The 20,839-nt window shown below is 36.2% G+C and overlaps 1 protein-coding gene, 1 long non-coding RNA gene and 1 pseudogene across 2 annotated transcripts; 2 read left to right on the top strand and 1 right to left on the bottom strand.

Moving 5' to 3' along the window:
* Positions 1-397: 397 nt before the first annotated feature.
* Positions 398-5,702, bottom strand: LOC142530742 (extra-large guanine nucleotide-binding protein 1-like). Its single transcript, XM_075636550.1, is given in 9 exon segments — positions 398-1,130; positions 1,311-1,471; positions 1,729-1,970; positions 2,188-2,368; positions 3,218-3,403; positions 3,541-3,645; positions 3,733-3,870; positions 3,959-4,645; positions 4,647-5,702. Coding segments are annotated over 9 exon segments (2,895 nt in total). The 5' UTR covers positions 5,262-5,702; the 3' UTR covers positions 398-550.
* A 7,710-nt stretch (positions 5,703-13,412) lies between these two features.
* LOC142531383 (uncharacterized) lies at positions 13,413-14,216 on the top strand. The gene is made up of 2 exons (XR_012816269.1): positions 13,413-13,805; positions 13,921-14,216. It is a non-coding gene; the product is annotated as an uncharacterized LOC142531383 (long non-coding RNA).
* A 2,424-nt stretch (positions 14,217-16,640) lies between these two features.
* LOC142531650 (BTB/POZ domain-containing protein At5g66560-like) lies at positions 16,641-19,177 on the top strand (annotated as a pseudogene).
* Positions 19,178-20,839: the final 1,662 nt, after the last annotated feature.

Genomic DNA, 20,839 nt, shown 5'->3' with positions numbered 1-20,839 from the left:
TCCTACCGATATTCACAATAAAAAGTAATACTCTTAGCATAAAAAGTAATGTTTTTTCGTGGATCACCCTAAATAAGAGATTCGTCTCACAAAATACAACCCTTGAGACCATCTCACACATGTTTTGCTTAATTAAATTTATCTACATAATTTTTGCTCTAGGAGGATCCATTTATGGGAAAATTAAGTCTGAGGTTCTAATTGTAGTGGCCCTCTCAATCGGCAATTTCTTATATATGATTACCTACAAAAATACAATAAAGAATTACTGCATAATTTTAACATTTAAATTGAAATTTTGGTGTGAAATAATTAAATTGAAACATTACGTTCCAATAAATGGACGTTGTAAATGAAAATTTTCGAGTCAAAAAATAAAATATGAATGAGGTCAGGCAAAACATAATAACAATCATTTTCCATTATCTTGAATTTCACATAAATAAGAGCACCAAGTCCCATATTACAAGAAACAAACACATATATACTCGTTATTGATTATACAAAAAACAAATGTACACTGACAAGAAAAAGTCTAATCTTGCATGATTCAATGAGTGGAGTTCGTTTCCGTGCTATAAATCGAGTACTCGCTCAAGCCCATGTTGTCTCTCTCTTCATCCCAGTTAAGAATTTCCTTTGCATATTTAAGTGCAGAATCTACACTGGTAGTCTCTACACCCTTCACTTGTGAGACATACAATTTTCGGCCAGTGACAGATGAGAAGAGCCTTTTGAACTTTACAGCGATATAGTGAAAAGCCAATTGCCCAATTGTTGGGTGATTTGGATTGTTGCTGTTGGAGCGATTACGGCTCATTACGGGTTGAAAATCATCAAACCAGTCACATTTATTCAAAGGGACTTGCTCGATTTTCTCCTCAAACAAGTCGAATTTGTTCAATAGGAGAAGGAAGTCTATCTGATAAAAAGTTGGATGAGTAACCATGCTCTCAAAAAACTTCTTGCTCGACACCATCTTGTTGGTCGAGTTTCCTTCACCATCCGTTTCAAACAGATCATAGTCATTTAGAGACACGCAGAAAATTACAATTCGAACGTCTTCAAACATTTGAAGCCATTTGCAGTTTTCTCCGAATCCTTTTGCCTGTAATCTGATCAGCTGAAATCTGAATGCCAATTAGAAAAAAACAAAATGTTAAACAATATCGCGTAAAGCCACAGGAGGTTGAGTTTACAGTGATCAAACAATGAATCGGAGAATTGGATGTACAATGATAACTACATATTTTTTCATTTGAGTTCATTGACCAAAACATGCACAGCATAAACAAGCTTTATTAGACTACCTGAGCCGGGAATCAGATAGATCTCTTGTTTCTGCATCATCATTTGACGACTCAGGAAACGAGAAGTCCACACACGAAAGCCCATTGGATGAAGTAACACGTTCAGCATAGAGTATATCGACATCAGAAGGTTTATAATCAGGTTTCAATATTTCAACAGCCTGAAGAAACAGAGCAACATAAATAACACAAGACATAAACAATCAATTTCAACAAAGAAGTCAGCCAACCATCAAACCTTATCCATGAACCCGTGAAAAAAGTTGTACATATTATTAACATCCAGGCAACAGACACCTCCTTCTGCTATACAGTGAACTTATTCAAACATGGCATCCACAATTCACACATAAAAGCATGATATCCTACACAAGATTTAGCTGTCTTCATACTAAAACATTAAGAAACATCATCTTACCCGCTCTAAAAAATAAGTCGCAATACTGGGGAGAGTTTCCAATTCACTTCTCCGCTTGTACGTCAACTGGAAGGCAGCATTATTCCAGAGTTCCTCAACCAATGGTGCATATTCTCGACTAGCAGCAGGGAATATTGCTTCCAATGTACCAGATGCCATGGTTTTAAGAAGCCAATCGGAAAAAGCCTTCAACCGTGGGCAAATGGCATATGGAGTCTTTTCATACTTATCATCAACAAGCCCTGCTATAAACCCAAACATGAAATAAGTAGTGAATCACAGCCTTCAAAAGCTTATGTTAAACAGAAAACAAAGAAAAATATCTAAAGACATTTATGGTACAAAATATGTAAAGATAAACTGATGAAAAACTTCTGGACTTGAAAAGTTGAAGGAACAAATAAAAAGCAACAAACAAGAATCAGTTTAATCTGTATAATATATTAAATAAACTTGTACCAGTAGTAGTTAAACCAACAGGAAACTGATTTTTCCTCAATTCATGTAAACTTTCTTCTTCAAAGCGCTCACGGGCATCAAGGAGTATTCCAATATAACTATAAACATTGCTCTGAATCACCAATTTAATTTGATCTTGCTCATCCTCCGAAAATGGCACGTCTTTGTAAAGGATTTTAGCCTAATACAACAATTTTTTTAGAAAGTAACAACAGCAATTTTTAATAATATTAACAAGTTCTGGTATCATACAAACAGTATGCCACAAAGTGGATGTTGTCATAAAATAAGAGAGCAAGGAAAGAACATGTAATTTGATCAATCATATAAAATGAGAAAAAACAATTATTATAATTATCAGAATAAGACAAGAAATGGAGATGGATGAGTGACAAATAGTGTGAGTAAAATGAAAATAATTCTCTATCTGACATAAAGCAATTTCCAAAGTTTTCTACATCATTTCAACTCCTATGCACCTACAAGCATTTAAAAGATTTCAATAGCAGTCACCACTGAGTACCCATGAAACCGTGATGGAAATTTTCTGTAACAGAAACCTAATAATTATGTTCATTCATTGTTACAGAAAACAAGTTTGTTGCTGGGGAAAAGTCAATTTGTCCTACTAGTTATTTGTTAATCTTATGTCACCAAATAAGAATGCAAAAAAAGTAATTCAAAGATAATATAAAGGGAAACATGCTATTCAAGACCAGTTGCTGATGTCCCATTTTTAAGATATACACTTAAGATAATCGATGTCTTTATTTAGGGTTACGGATGCCACTGACAGAAAGCTCAAAAGTGGACAAGGTTTGAGAACATTGTTTACCGATTAGTAATATGAAAAAGAAAAAATGTTGCAAAGTGCAATAACAACAACAATGATTATATGACTGCAAGAACAGCACATGAGGTATATTCAAGTTCAACAAAATGAAGCATGACCTTTTAATAATGTAGACAATCAAGTCAACTCGTGAGAATTTAAACTAAAAAATATTTGGGAAAAATTGTTAAGAGTAACCTGTTTAAGTATGGTACTTGTCCCAGATCCACTATATCCAATCAAAAGAAGTTTCTGAACTGCTTCATGCCCAAGATGGTCTGGGAATGCTTGACTACTCACAGTAGTTACTTGCTCTCCACTAGGATTGGATGCTTTTGAAGGAACTGGAAGAGAAAGTACAGCACAAAGCAGCTTTGTTCCAGCCTGAATAATAGCAAGAATAAGGAAAGGTAATAAAAAATGAACAAGATTTTAGAGGCAGGTAGCATAAAAGTTCCCTCCATTTCCGTTAACTTATAGGGAACAAGAAGGCATAACACAAGATTTGATAGAAATCGAACCTTGCCCCAGATATAACCTTTGGTGTTTTTTTGTCCCTCCTCTTGGTATGAACCATCTTCATTCACCCAAAAATGTGGATTTCCAGCACACTGAACTCCTGCCAACTACATTATTCCAAACCATGAAAATATCAATAAATTATGTGAAGCAAATAGAACTCAAATATATGGTGGATAAAGCCAAACGGCAACCTTCAACATCCGCAGCTCCACATTAGTAATCTCACGACCATTTATATAGACTTGTGTATTCCCATTGCTAGCATCTGCCTTAATTGAATCCCCAACATTCAGATGAGGGCTAATTATTTGTAAAGGTTTCTTCCCTTCCTGTCAAGGTCAACAAGTTTGTCAACTTAAAAGTGGCTACTAAAGTTAAAAGCAAAAAAGCTAAAATATTGAATTTGATTCTGTTCACCTTTCCCCAAAGACCGGATTCTTTGTCGTACCAATATTTTCCTGGTTTCAGCTTCTTAGGGGGATTGGAGCAGCTTTGCAATGCGATCAGCTCCTCATGATAAAGGGGACAACCATTCACAGAAATATACTCTGGAGGTAATTGGTTCACATCACACAATTTTTCGGCCTTCATGATTTGACGAACCTCCAGATCATTGAGCAATCGCTTGAGCATTCTTGAGCACTTCCCCAAATTGCCTCTCTTCGGTTCGTAAATGGGGAATCCAATGCAACCCACACACTTTCTACCCTCTGGCATGGACCCCATTGCCCTAAGAACACAATTGAGGCAATACTTTGCATCACAAACAATACATACTTCTTTTTCCGTAAATCTATTTACTTTTAAGCACCGGTAGCATGCTCCTTTCTTCACCTTAACAGCAGGTTCTTTCTTTTCTCTAACCACCACAGGTCCAGAGTTGCTAAACTCATTAGCATTTCCATCGTCGGACTCAATATCACAAAACGTCACTACAGTGGCTCGCCTCAGATCACAGCAAGATTCATTATTTTCATCTCCAAATTTACGAGAAGACACTATAGATGATGGATAATCCACACTCAAGACCGAGTCATTTGATGCCCAATCCAGTCGATTATACTCATTCAAATCTAAGCTCTCGTTAAAACCATTAGGCACCCTAACCGTTATGAAAGCTCCCAGAAAGCTCAGTGGATTTCACAAACCTATCTGAAGCACCCAATGCGCCTGAACTTCCAACAACACCCATTAACTCGGAGGAATTATCTCGACTAGCAGAAGAATACCCCTGCTCATTCAATTCATTGGCTCCAAAATCAGTATCACGACACTCCAAATCACTAAACTCCCCGGACAAAGCACAATCACCACTATCCCGACAATTCACAAGTTCAGCATCTTCAAATGCATTATTAACAGAGATAGGCGACACAGTAGCATCAAACTCTAACCCTAGTTCTTTACTGTAAGATCCCTCACTAACCTCGTTGTTCCGCGGCTCAAACGCAATAACTGAAGTAGGGGAAACGGTCAATAACTCCGTGGAGGAGTTAAATTTAAAATCTTTCGATAGTTTCTTGCTAAAATCAGCTGCTGATATCGGTTGAACGATGGGCAACAACAACTTGTCTGAAAATGGAAGCGGCGAAACGACAGCAGCCACGGGGATCCTATCCACATTGATGGGTACCGCCCATGGCAGCTCACAGGTTATGGGCGGGCCGTCGTATTCCATTGCAAATGAATACTCCACCCCATCTCTCACCTCCACAGACATGTCTTCCTTCTCAATCGACGAATCCCAAAATCGAATCTTGAAACCCACCTCACATAGACACAAAAACCACCAAAACCACGACCCTATTGTCCCAAGCAGAAGTTAATAGCAATTTTCCAAGCGAAGCACATAAGAAAGAAGATCAGGAGAAGAGCTTGAAAGAAAATACAATAGGGTATTTGGGGTGGGAGGAAAAAAGTGTCGGGAAAGGGAAAGTGGGCACTGTTCAGGAGTTTGGCATCTTGTGTTGTTTTCTTTATCTTTTGGGGTTTATCGTAGTTTTTATTCGCAAGTTTTTCAAATTTTGGTAACAGAACTGAAATCCTGTGTGTGCCATGGGTGACGTTAGGGTTGTTGGGGTCGGTGACATTGGCGAGTTGGCATGTGTGTGAGAGGCGCGGGGAGGGGAATTTTGGTCTTTTCCTTGCGGATATTCAGCGACGGAATCAAATCGAAAAATCGTAAACCGAATGAAATCACATTGTTTGCATTTAGTTGTCAGATCTAAAAATTATTCGAATATGTTTCTATAGGCAAGAAAATATATAGAAAGATTTTGGTTGAGAATAACTCATAATGACTTGCTAAAAGATTAAATTACTCGTTCTTTCGAAATAGTACATATCTTGTAAGACGAGTTAATCATGCTTATATTTATTTTTGACAATATTTTTTTATGAATGATACAAATAAAATATTTATTTCATAAAATTGATCTATAAGACTGTATGTATGCTTTTTATGTGTTTCCAAAAATGTTATGATAGGAAGCATCTTCTATCCAATTAAATATCTTTACTTTATAAAAAGTATAAAATCAATTACAAGAGGGTAAATTATATGTTTTATTACAAAATAATACAAAATTATAGAAAAATTTTGTTTTTAATCTCTAATTTATTTTTTTCGCATTTTACCTCCAAACTTTTGCAACACTTTTGGTAAATTTAAAAGTTTGTACACCTCGGCATTTTTAAGGAAAGCAATGCATAAGCATATATAATCTTGTAAAACATTCTCACGTCTCACACACACACACATATAAGTTTATTTTTTCCACAAAGATTAAAAAATTATTACAAAAATAAATTTCACAAAAAATTGTTGGATGTATAGCTAATGTATTTTATGAATGAGGTTATAATGTTGGCATAAAAAATAAAGAAAAAATGCTAAATAGAAACATTGAACTTTATATAAACACTGCCCTTTAATTCTATTTGTATTATTAATTAAATTTCCTCATGTGTCTTGATCTGTTATTAAAATTAGATATATTAATAAAGTTTCAAGCATTCAGTGCAAGATACATGCAATTTATTGGATAGAATATGATTTCTTAAGTGAAATAGATGTGGATTCAATCTCTATTTGAATTTGTTTTTGGTCTTTTTTTGTTTCTTTTTAATTCATTACATCGAAATTTCAGTTTAGTTACTAACTATTTTCATCATGATCCTCGTTTAAATATAAATTAAATTAATTATTAAAAAACTGTATAAACGCGTAACACATACCAATAATCACTAGTCCAATTAAATTGGTAGACAAATACAAGAAAAGTTGGAGCAAAGACTGTAGAGTCGACAAGAGCAAATCAAACATTTATCAAAGTTTTTAGTGCATTAATCCATGTCAAGAGTGTTGGGTAATTACACCGAAAATTACGGAATAAAATAATCAACAAGAACACAAAGATTTACGTGGTTCACTCAATATAAGCTATGTACACGGAGCTACTGCAGATCTTCATTATAGGGAGAATATATTACAAATGTATACAATATCCAATCTCTCATAATCTCAACCTCGTGTATTATCGAGAAAATATTTTCTCTAACTCACACGAGTATAACAATCAATTTTTTTCTTCTCATCTGAATTGCTCTCTTGAGCTTTGGATGTTTAGAAAATTTGTTGGGATTTGATGTCTAGCAAATGAGCTCTATATATAGCAAACTATTCAATTGTGAAAGCAAGATGTAAATTCAAACTTTGCTAGACACCATTTGAACAGTAGCGCGGACGTTCGCATTGGACATCAATGTGAACATAGACACAATTTTCTTGCCTACAATTTTGGTTAAAAAACACATGTCCAAATCTTAACAATTCTTCCACTTGAAGACATTATATTAATCATGTCTTCACACCATCAATGCAGTAGCTCATATATCCATTTTATACTTGTTGTTCAACTGAAGTTGAACACAACTTTAATTTGTCAATGGTCACAACCTTTGTGAGTATATCGGCTGGATTATTACTTCTGGAAATCTTCTCAAGCAACAAGATTCCATCTTCCAGTACTGATATGATGAAATGGTACCGAATCTATATATGTTTTGTTCTGGCATGATAAACAAGATTTTTCGCTAAATGAATAGCACTATGACTGTCACAGTGTAATGTGTTACCTTCAAACTTTTGACCCAATTCTTCCAAAAAAGATCTAAACCATATCATTTATTTGCTAGCTTCCGTAACTGCTACGTGCTCAACTTCAGTAGTTTAAAGCGCAACTATCTTTTATAACTTAGATACCCAGCTTACTGTCGTACCACCTAATGTGAACACATACCCAGTGGTACTTTTTCTGCCATCGAGGTCACCTCCCATGTCGGGATCGACAAAACCCTATAAGCCCAAATTTGAACTTCTGAAGCATAAAGATAAATTAGCAGTACCTTTCAAGTACCTTAGAATCCATTTAATTGCTTCCTAGTGTTGTTTTCGAGGATTCCTCATAAATCTGCTCACAACTCCCACTGCATGTGCTATGTTTGGTCTAGTGCACACCATTGCATACATGAGGCTTCCGACAGCAGAAGCATAAGGAACTTTGTTTATATAAGCATGCTCCTGCTTCGTCGATGGTGATTGTGCTTTGGTTAGTTTAAAATGACTAGCCAAAGGAGTAGTTACATGTTTAGCTTCATCCATGTTAAATTTGCTAACCACCTTTTTCATGTACTCTTCTTGAGATAACTACAAGATTCAATTCACCCGATCTCTTAAGATCCTCATTCCAAGGATTTGCTTTGCAGCACCCAAATCCTTCATAGCAAATTCTATTCATAACTCTTTCTTGAGTTTATCAATATCCTCCAGACAAGCTCCTGCGATCAACATATCATCTACATATAGCAGTAAAATGATATAAGAATCATCAAACTTCTTCACGTAACAACAGTGATCAGCCTGACACCTCAGAAAACCATTATTACTCATGAATCCATCTAACTTCTTGTACCACTGTCTTGGAGCTTGTTTGAGACCATACAAGCTCTTCTGAAGTTTTCACATCATGTTCTCTTTTCCCCGTACTTCAAAACCATGTGGCTATTTCATATAAGTTTCTTCATTTTGATCACTATGAAGAAACGTCGTGTTTACATCTAACTTCTCCAGATGTAAATCTTCTTTTGACACTAATCCGAGCACAGTCCTAATTGTGGTTAACTTAACCACTGGAGAGAAAATATCAGGGTAAGCAATGCCTTCCTTTTGTTGAAAACCTTTTACAACAAGTCTTGCCTTGTACCTCTTGTTACCATCATGTTCTTCTTTTAACCGGTACACTAACTTGTTATGTAATTCCTTTTTGCCTTGCAAAAGTTTTGTCAACTCCCACGTCTGGTTGGATGACAATGAATCCATCTCATCTTCCATGGCTAACTTTCACTTGATTGAATCGCCATTTTTCATAGCCTCTTCATAGGTCTCCGATTCACTTTTGTTTGTCAATAAAATATAGTGAAGTGCAGGGGAGTATCTCTCAGGTGGTCTAATTGTTCTCGAAGGTCTCCTGAGTTCAATCACCAGAGTTTGTGGGTCATCATCTTGTGCAGTTGATTCTTCATCTTCCTGGTTATTGCTATTTGATTCATTCACATGAATATCTGTCGATGACACTTCATCTTTATTCTTGACTTCAGAACTTTCATATCCAGTTCCAATATATAACTCGTCCTTGTAAAGAACTTGCTCATTGAAGATTACATCTCTGCTCCGAATGATTTTCCGGTTTTGGTCATCCCAGAAACGATAACCAAACTCATTATCTCCATAACCAATAAAGAAACACTTCTTTGATTTCGGATCAAGATTTGTTCTGTTAGCTGATTCAATACGAATATAGGATAAACATCCAAACACTTTCAAGAAAGAAAGGTTTACTTCTTTGCCGCTCCATACCTCTTCGGGTATTCTCCAGTCAAGCGGTATCGAAGGTCCTCTGTTGATCAGATATGCTGTAGTGTTAACAACATCAGCGCAGATTGATTTTGGTAATCCGAAATGCAGTCTCATGCTCCTAGTGCGTTCATTTAGGGTCCTGTTCATCCTTTCGACTACATCATTCTGTTGAAGTATACCAGGAATGGTTTTCTCCATCTTGATTCCATTCTATGCACAATATTTCTTGAACTCATCATCTTCATATTCACCACTGTTATCAGATCATAAGCACTTCACTTTCAAGTTGGTCTCATTATCAACCATGGCTTTCCACCTTTAAAGGCCTCATAAACATCAGATTTATTTTTCAGAAAATAAATCCAAACTTTTCGGCTCGAATCATCGATAAATATGACATAATATCTTGAGCCTTCGAGGGATTTCTCAGGAGATGGTCCCCATACATCAGTATGAACCAGATCCAACTTTGATGCTTTTGGTTCTCTACCATCTTTTGAAAAGCTCATTTTTTTCTGCTTTCCAAAGATACAGCTTTCATATAGCTTGTGTTCAACGGTCTTTAATTCCGATAGCTTCCCGTTTGATACAAACATCTTCATTCTTTTCTCACTCATATGCCCAAGCCTATGATGCCATACTTGAATTTGCTCTGGCATCCACGGATGCTAATGTATCTCTGTAACTGAAAGTCATATAAATTGTTCCAGTTTTCTTTTCTCGAGCAACAATCATGACTCTTTTGTTTACTTTCCGTGAACCATCACCAAAGGTCACATTATGACCTTCGTCATCAAGTTGTCCCACTGAGATCAAATTGCATGTCAATTTTGGTACACGTCTGACTTTGTTGATTTTTCAGATAGATCCACTTGACATCTTCATTCGGACATCACCCATACCAACTATTTCCAAAAGTTTTCCATCAGCCAAGAAAACTTTTCCGTAATTGCCAGCGATGTAATTATCAAATGTATCACGATTACCAGTTGTATGAAATGAAGCTCCTAAGTCCATAACCCTAGAATCAACTGGGATTTCCATGGATAGTAATAGAGCATCATGTATCTCCTCAGTAACAACATTTGCATTGTTCTTTGTTGATTTGCAGTTCTTTTTTAAGTGATCAGTTTCACGACAGCTCTATCACTTCAAATTCTTTTCAAATGTGTTTTTGTCTTTTTTATTTCTTGACTTGGACCTACCGCGCCATCGGTTTGAACTCTTTTCGCCATTCCTGCTCCTTCCTCCGTTCTAGAGATTTAGAGAATATCTCGATGATGTTCCTTTACCTAAATCCATCATGCGAATTTCTTCAGCAAGAATTTGATCTCTGACATCATTGAATTATAGCTTCTTTTTTTTTCAACAGAGTTGCTAACCGCTACCCGCATTGGTTCCCAAACATTTGGTAAAGACGCCAAAAGAATAAGTGCACGAATCTCATCATCAAAATTAATTTCAACCGATGTTAGCTGAGAAACAATTGTGCCGAACTCATTGATGTGTTTAGCCACCGAAGCACCTTCTCCCATTTTCAAGTTGAATAACGTTTTCATGAGATGCAATTTGTTGTTTGCTGATGGCTTCTCGTACATGTCCGATAAAATGGACATCATCTCTTATGTGGTTTGTGCCTCCACCACGTTATGTGCTACATTCTTTGTTAGGGTCAATCGTATCACACCTAACACATGTCGGTCAAGGAGCTCCCAGTCAACATTCTCCATCTTTTCCGATTTCTTTCCCGATAGATTTTTACTGTATAGATAATCTCTAATCTGTAACCGCCAGAACAAAAAATCTGTTCCGTTGAACTTGCTGATTCCCGGTCCCGATCCATCATCTCCGACCATCGCTCTATAGCCTTAGCAAAAAATATAAAAAATCTTTTCTGATGTAGAAGATCAGACAAAGCTGCATCCACATAGCATATATACTCAGAATTTTAAGAAATTTTATAACAAGGCTCTGATAGTAGTTGTTGGATAATTACACCGAAAATTGCGGAATAAAATAATCAACAAGAATACAAATATTTACGTGGTTCACTCAATATAGGATACGTCCACAGAGCTACTGCAAATCTTTATTATAAGATGAAAATATTACAAATATATACAACAATCAATCTCTCATAATCTCAACGCCGAGTATTACCGAGAAAATATTTTCTCTAACTCGCACAAGCATAACACTCAATTTTTTTCTTCTCACTTGAGTTGCTCTCTTGAGCTTTGGATGCTTAGAAAGCTTGTTGGGATTGAATGTCTAGCAATTGAGCTCTATATATAGCAAACTCTTCAAATGTAAAAGCCATACATAAATTAAAACTTTGCTAGTCACCATTTGGATGGTAGTACAAACGTTCGCATTGGACGACAATGTGAACATAGGTACAATTTTCTTGCCTACAATTTTGGTCAAAAAATACATGTCCAAATCTTAACAAGAGCTCGTCATACAAGAATATAGTTCACTTTAAAATACATTCTGTAGAATCCATTGAGTGAATGATAACTAAGATTGGCTATTCAAAATGTGGCAAGTTGTGAAATGTAAGGCTATTCTGCAGTGAAAACTGTTGTTGTACTAATTTATCTAGTGAAATCATTCGAAGAATCAGTTTCGGGCATCTTGGAATGCATACAAAATGCGCTTCCACCCGATACTCCCAATATCATCATCTTTCAAATATGACTGTGTCTACGTGCCTGCAGTTCGGCGGCGTGCTGACACATTTTCATATTTGAAAGATCTGGGATTATGTGTGGGAGTGCATTTTGTCTCTATTCCGGGATGCCCGAGTTAGCAAGATCAAACTCCAGCTTCATCGATGTCATGATCCACGTTTTCCTTGAGTGTTTTGAATATTCTTGCCTTCTCTGCATCATGCATGCATGTATACATATACATACGTCCATATTGTATCATCCATCGCTCATCACTACAAAAAAAAAGGTTTTAGCTACGGTCGTCGCCTTAAAAGGTTAGGCGACGGTTTGGTGGTCCGTAACCGGAGGTCGCGTCGCTATTGGCGACGGGTTTGTTCGAACAGTCGCAATATTAGCGACGGTTTTATGATAAACCGTATTAAAACGTCGCTAAAATAGAAAAACCGTCGCTACTAAAGCGACGGTTTAAAAAAACCGTCGGTATTATATCTTATAATCGTCGCTAATCCAACCGTTTTTTTGTAGTGCATGTCTTGATCTCAACCATGAGAACGCAAACGAGCTTCCAAGTTTGAGTGAGCCCATTCTTACAAGCATATACTAGCTAGTGAATTTGTGATGTGAGGCGTCTGAATCCGAATCCTTACGGTGGTAAGCTTGAATGGAATAAGAAATGAATTAAATCAACTTCAAAATCAAAATTAAATGTGAGAAGAATGTAAATGAAATGAGAAAGTATAATCAAATCATATTTTTATTTAAATATTAAAATAATTGTTTTGTACTATTTATTATTTATCATTAATATTTTACTTTTATTATTATTAATTTTGTCGCTGTCAAATAATAATTAATTTTATTTAATCTTGAAATATCATTATTAAATGACAATTTTAATATTATTTTTAAATTTATTATTATTATTATTACTTTCTTATCATGTATTTTTATAATCAAATAATAATAATAGTTTTATATTTATTGTTCTTATAAAATTATTAGTTTTCGTTTTATTTCTAATATTATTTTTGCTACTATTTGGGATATTTAATTTATTATTAGTATTAATTTATTATCATCCAAAGTGGCTAAAAATTGTCATCAAGACAAAATTCCCAAATTTGATACCACATCACACACAAACACACACACACATACACACACACACACACACATATATATATATATATATATTCCCCAGCAAACATACAACAACAAACAAACAAACAAAGGAGCTAGCAAAGGCCCTTCTTAGTTCTTGGAGTCGCAGCCAACTAGAAAAAGTAAAGAATCTCTATGCACATCGTTATCTTCAATACACATGCAAGAATTAATAACCACACAAACTAACTTTTCGATGTTTACGGTGTTAATGGCATTCTATATATATATATAAACAGAATGCGTGATTGGATAAGTTTATCATCTCAAAATTTTTAGCAGAAATTTTGGTAGCCTTGAAAACAACTGAGAATCATGTGCGTGAGAGTAGATTGCAGGAAGTGTGGGAAGTATTCTTGGATGGGATGTGGAAAACATTTGGTCTCTTTGTATGCTGGCATTGAGAAAGGGAAGCATTGCATGTGCAAATCTTGGCCGGGAGTTGTTATTCCCTCGAATACTCAAAATCAGAACAATCCTTCATGTGGATCGGCGCCAGCCAACGCCGCCGGTACGTGTTGCTACCGGAATCCTTAGTATATTTCTCAAAATCAATATCGAAGAAACGAAAAATTAATATTGGTTAAAGAAATAACTATTTTTGGCATATATATTTTTTTTTGCAGGTACTGCAACAACTTCTTGACGATTTCCGGAAGGACACCAAATCAACAAATTATAATAAATAGAATGCATGCATCTTAATCCCACGAATTCGCATTGCTTGGGTTAGTTTTGTTTTGTCGATCGATTCTCGAAGAAGAAATGTAGACTTGTTACAAAGTATGTGTGTAATAATGTGGCAGCAAAACGTGGATTATGGAGTGAAATATTATGGTCAATAATGTGTTGATCAATATCATGTTTCAAAAATGGTGTAAAAATATTATAAATAAGAAACACTGCACCTCTGTTTACCTTATTTGGTGGACTTTCTTCTGTACTGTCTGCTTTTCACCTTATATCGTGGAAAAGACAAATATAATTATATATCCAATGTAAAAAGTATGAATCCATAAATTTGTTCAAATTTAAAATTATCGAAATCGAGAACATATAATTATTAGTTTTTTTTCACTGAAAAATTAAACAAAATTCAAATTTCAAAATTTTTTTATAGCTTAAAACAATCTGCTGATTGTTGGACATTTGTATATGAGTGTAAGAATTATAGGTCTGGAGGGGGATTCTAGTTAAGAATATATCAGAGGAAGTATTATAGATAAAAAAAAAAAAAAAAAACTTGCAATTAGAGGTAATTATTAATCAATATAATTAATAATAATAATAATGGTAATAAATAATTCCACAACTTTCAACTAGACTCTCAACTATAGTTTAAAGGAAAGATTATTTCAAGTAATAAATTATATCTTGGAATCCAATGTTATTTTTCCTTTCGAATTCACATAAAACTTGAGAGTAAAAGCCAAAGAGCCGAAAGATGCCACACAATTTGTGCAAACTGACAACGCCAAAGAGCATGGAAACCATCTTCCAGCGATTTATGAGAATATTGGCATAAAACTGGGAGTTGAACCCCTCGAGCAACCAGCTGTACACGAGCAGGGAGAATATCATGCGTTGCCAGCCACACATGTATTTTTATTTTGTTCGGAATCTGTAAATGCCATAGCTTGTTAAAATAACAACGTACCCCATTTCCATCCCCATGACTTCCTTCTGCAGTAGGTAGAATTGCTAAATAGTGATCAGATTTGACCGAGTAATCACCTGATAGTTATAATGCCAAACCAACTTATCAAGTCCATTCAGATCGCCCTACGGAATTCGACGCAGTTCATCATGATCTATATATCCTCCAGAGTGTAAAAACATATAATATAGAAAAAGTTTCAAGCTAACCGGAAATTGTCCTAAAAATGCAAGGCATTTTTCCATAGACCTCGCATATATTATAAAGTATACATCGTTGAATATATCATTGAGATTCTGCCCTAAACATAACATCTAAATTTCTAAGTACATTAAATACAAGGCAAAAACTTATGTGAGACGGTCTCACAGGTCGTATTTGTGAGACGAATCTCTTATTTGGGTCATCCATGAAAAAATATTACTTTTTATGCTAAGAGTATTACTTTTTATTGTGAATATCGGTAGGATTGACCCGTCTCACAAATAAATATTCGTGAAACCGTCTTATAATAGACATACTCTAAATACAAATATCCATGTCAGGCATGATATGTATTACTAGCAATTGGATTATGTCAGCGAATGGAATCCCCTATTCCATTAAATGTAACATTGGTTCTTAATTTTCTTTATTGGACAAACGGATTTTGTACGTATATAATTAGAATTATCATGCACAGATGTATTTGTTTAGCAAAAAATATTGCACAAAGTAAAGCAGGTGATCTTATTCGTTATTTAATATCTATACGAATTAATGAAATGAATGAATGATATGTATTTTAGAATAGATACTCTATATGTCTAGCAATCATGGTTTAAGATGTTATGGTTCAATATAGAATTTATGAGAAAGTAGTAAAAGAATTATACAAATTTTTTCATCGAAAATTTGTGATGATAAAAACTTGTGTGAGACGGTCTCACTGGTCGTATTTTGTGAGGCAGATATCTTATTTAGGTCATCCATGAAAAATTATTACTTTTTATGCTAAGAGTATTACTTTTTATTGTGAATATCGGTAGGGTTGACCCGTCTCACAGATAAAGATTCGTGAGACCGTTTCACAAGAGGCATTCTCATTTCCTGATTATATTTACTTCGAAGGGCGGCAAATAAACTATTTGCGGTAATTTGATTAGGTCGAATTTGTGTTTGCCATATGGATGCCATTGCATATAGGGCCTATAAATCTTGAATAATTCGTCCATTAATTCTTAAAATATTTTTATTTAACATGAGATCTTACCGACAATGAAAAAAAAAAGGATATCAATGATTTTGCATTCAATATGATGGTTCCCACATGGGTGAAATTCAAAATTTAAAAAAAAATCCCAATTAAGCGATTACATGATTTTGATTTTATGTATATAAGTCATTAAATACTATGCTGATCGCTATTAACCACGAAAAGTGAAAACTAGCTAGTTTGCAAAGAGAGATAGAGTCCATTGTTTTTTATAAAAAAATAAATAAAAGAAAATGATTTGGCTAAATAAATAATTTAGCAAAGGCGCAGCTTGATTTTAATTCTAAAGATCCAAATACGATAAGTGTCATCATTAAAAAAATATATATATTCCCTCCTAATTTAAGATTTTGCAACATTTTGAAGAGTGTATATCGTTGTTATTTAAGTATTTCTTGAAATTCAGAAATTTAAGTGGCGCTCTTTTTTCTTCTATCATGAACCTCTCCCGTTCCCCAGCCCCCCCACTCCCTCGACATAGAAACTAGAAAGAGGAGATAAAAAGAAACAGAAGATTCTGATCTGACCCAGTGAGCAAAATCAACCAAATTCCCCATTTCACTAACCCTATTTCACTTTTCTCAATTTCTAATCAAAACCCAATAAGTATTGCTGTTCTTTCAATCAATTTCTCCCTACCTACTCCCACTTTTTATAGACTCTGCTTCGATTTCCACAACACTGGTCATTTCATAAGACTCAAAAACTCAGAAAAGTGAAGCAAATTTAGTCAATTACCTTTTCAGTTTCCAGTTCCCATGTGTCTGTCTTGAAGCCAACTTCAAGATTTTCTTGGAACAAATATGGCGTCTAAAGGCCAAGCATGGTGAGCCCAAAATCTCTTCCTGGAACTATTTTGTCAAGATTTTTTCTTCACGGGTGATTTTTGTTTCAGGTTCTGCACCTCAGGTTTGCCCAGCGATGTTGCGATTGAAGTTGATGGGATGACTTTTCATCTTCACAAAGTGAGCTCTGAAGAACCCTAGAACCGAATTATTTCATTTTTTGTGTTGTTTTTGGTTTCTAAATTTGAACTCTCGGTTGTTGTTTAGTTTCCTCTGATGAGGAAAAGCAGAAAGCTTCACGAGATGATAACAGAACAAGAGACAAACCAAATAACTAACAGATTTGCTACAATCCAAACCGTCTTTGAACAGAATGAAAATGACGAAGGAGAGGAAGAAATCCAAGTGGAGGACAACGAGGGTAAGTTTCATATCGCGCTCCCTGACTTCCCGGGCGGCTGCGAGGCGTTTGAAACCGCCGCGAAATTCTGTTACAGGCGTGAAAGTGGATCTCTCCGCCACCAACGTCGCTGCACTCCGCTGTGCCGGAGAGTATCTGGAGATGACCGAGGAATACTCGGAAGACAATATCATCTCTAAGGCTGAAAGATTTCTTGTTAAGTCGGTATTAAAAAACATCAAACATTCGATAAAGACTTTGACCTCTTGTGAAGGACTGCTGCCCATGGTGGAAAATCTGGGCATTGTTCAGAGATGTATTGAAGCCATTGCTACTAAAGCATCCGCCGAAGATCCCTCTCTTTTCGGTTGGCCGATGAACGGCGGAGCCGTGGATAGTAAAACTGAAGCTGACTCTAGGAGGAAATATGGTGTCGTGACGCGAGGAGCTGTGATAGCGGATTCGTGGTTGGATGAGCTTGGATTTTTGAGTGTGCATATTTTCAAACGTTTGATTTTCGCCATGAAAACTTTGAATCTGAGCGGAGATATCATAGAGAGTTGTTTGATGAATTATGCGAAGAAGTTTATACCAGGAATCTCTCGCACAACAACACGGAAGCCATCAGCGTCTTCCGACCTTCCATCGGAGAATGAGCGGAGGGAGCTTCTGGAGACGATAATTTCCAATCTTCCGGAGATAACATCTCGATCAACTTCGAACACGACGAGATTCTTGTTCGGATTGTTAAGAACGTCCTACATTTTGAACTCTTCTGAGGTTTCCAGGCGAGCATTGGAGAAAAAGATTGGATCGCAATTGGAGCAAGCCACTTTGGACGACCTGCTGATTCCGAGCTATTCATATTTGAACGACACATTGTACGATGTTGACTGCGTGGAGAGAATTCTGGTTTATTTTCTACAAAGGTTTGAAGAGAGATCGGTCACCAGAATTCAAGCCAATGAGGAAGAAGGTAACAGCACTGTATCTACCGCGTTGATAATGGTGGGGAAATTAATTGACGGTTACCTGTCGGAAATAGCTTCCGACGCTAATTTGAAGCCGGAAAAGTTCTACGAACTGGCCATTACTTTGCGCGATCGTGCTAGAGTTTTCGACGATGGCCTCTATCGAGCTGTTGATGTTTATCTCAAGGTGAATCACCAATTCATTCAGGATTACTTTTTCCGCATTAGTCAAATCCAAACAATTCAGCTCTATCTTCCTTCTCACAGGCGCACCCATGGGTCTCGGAGACGGATAGAGAGAAAGTATGCGGACTTTTGGACTGCCAGAAGCTGACGTTAGAGGCGTGCACTCACGCCGCACAGAATGAGCGGCTGCCGCTCAGAGTGGTGGTGCAGGTTCTTTTCTTTGAACAACTTCAGCTCCGCCAAGCGATCTCCGGCACCATTCTAGGTGGGATGGAGGGGGAGAATGAGGATGCGGAGATGGTTGAGACGTCACGCGCGGAGAAGAGGAACAGCACGTGGAGGACAGCGGTGAGAGAGAATCAGGTGCTGCGCGGGGACATGGATACCATGAGGGCGCGGGTGCAGGATCTTGAACGTGAGTGCTCAATAATGAAGAAGGCCATTGAGAAAATGGACGAGTCGGGACCATCTGGACACGGGGAGAATAGTGGTTGGTGGTCAAAGTTGGGTTGCAAATTTAAGATTCAGGCGTGTGATTCACCCGAACAGACGGCGGCGAAAGGCGGGAAGCGCCGCCAAGAACGCAACCGTGAACATGAATGAATTCTTGTTCCATCTTTTCTTTTCTTTCCTTTAAAAAAAATTTATTCTCATCTTTTATATTTATTATATTATTATCATCATCTTGTTTATGTAATTGTAAGTTTTGATTTATGAATGATGAATCTGTGCATTAATGCAAAGTGAGGTGGTGTGCACGAGGAAAAAATCCTAAAGAGAAGCCTTAATTTATTCCATGGTGCGATCTACAAAGTATGAATCTTCACATAATTTATATATTTTCATAGTTTCAAAAACATTTTTCTAACCAGTACTAAGATTGGAGGATTCCCACCACATCAATTGGTCTAATCCGGATTTTGATGTTCTGCTGTGTTGAAAGTACAGCACTTGATGTTGTGCACTTTTTACACGAGATGGTCACATGATCATCTCGTAAACATCACATCATATGAGATAAATTTAAAAAGTTGTCAGATTAAACGAGATGATCACATGATCATCTCGTGTAAAAAATGCATAACACTTAGTGTTGTGTTTTCAACACAGTAGAAGATGTAAATCCAGTTTAATTCTTCACAAACCAATGTCACATGGCAACGTCATATCCCCTCCACGGGAGGTGTGAATTGGTCATTCATTTCTTGGAAAACTCACCATCACGCCACACCCAAAATCATCTGCATAGTGGAGCCAATGCCTTGTCTGTATTATCAAATAGCTTTGAGATTAAGGGAAGCCAATACCCTTTTAACCCGAGTCTTTCAAACTAAAAAGAAGCCAAATCACGTGAAAACAGAATGGTGAAACAGCGGGATATGGACTTGAATACGAAATGGCATAGACCATGCCACCAACACCAATTCCAGCTTCCATTTTTCCCACCCCCATCACACAACTAGTTCGCGCTTGTGCTAATTTTGTTTACTTCACATGCTGTTGTTTGATCTACCTTGGTGAATTGGTTGATGGAATTTGATTCTTCATTTCTCAGTGCTATTGCTTTAAATTTCGTGCAACTTTTGGTCCACCCACATGCATTAAGGGGGCTTGGCATTGTAATACAGATATTTCATAGGTTTTCAAATTGTCCCTTACTTTTAAGATGTGTGCCTCAGTTTTTGATTTGACTCATATTTTGCAAAGAAATCTAATATCAAACCACTGACTACTTAATTTGAAATTATTTCTGCATTAATTGATTGAGACATATCTTCATAAATAACTATTGACTCGAAGGACAAGATGTAAGAATTGTCATAATGACAAACAAACGTAGCTTTCATCTCTCAAGGTAATATATTTTTTTTCCCGAAAAAATATTAAAGCTAAAAAAATTTTAATATAAATTAAATCCAATATAACTATATTAAGTCCAAATTCAAATAGTTAAACTGGGTGAATATCCCACTTATTTATACCTTGTAGAAAATTACGCTGGAGTTTGAGCCCATAGAGCGCAGCCCAAATGCAAGCAATGGCAATTTAGTCAATTCCGTCTATTAGGGTCTCGAGGCGATATCCCTAAACCTAGAAACCCTAAATTCAAAATTAGCACAAGAAGCCGTTATAAGTACTGCTGCTTGTATTCAGCAGCTGCAACAAATACGTCGCCTCCGAAATCAATCATTACCATTGGATTTCAGGTAAAAAGTCATCATTCGATTCATTTTTCTCAATCATTACTCTCAATTTTTGATTATATTTTCTCCGCCGGGCCGTGGTCTCCC

This window comes from Primulina tabacum, chromosome 17 (assembly GCF_025594145.1).
Source record: "Primulina tabacum isolate GXHZ01 chromosome 17, ASM2559414v2, whole genome shotgun sequence".
NCBI classification, from domain to species: domain Eukaryota; kingdom Viridiplantae; phylum Streptophyta; class Magnoliopsida; order Lamiales; family Gesneriaceae; genus Primulina; species Primulina tabacum.
Note: the sequence above shows the minus strand (reverse complement) of the source record. Positions and strands in the feature narration are given on the sequence as shown.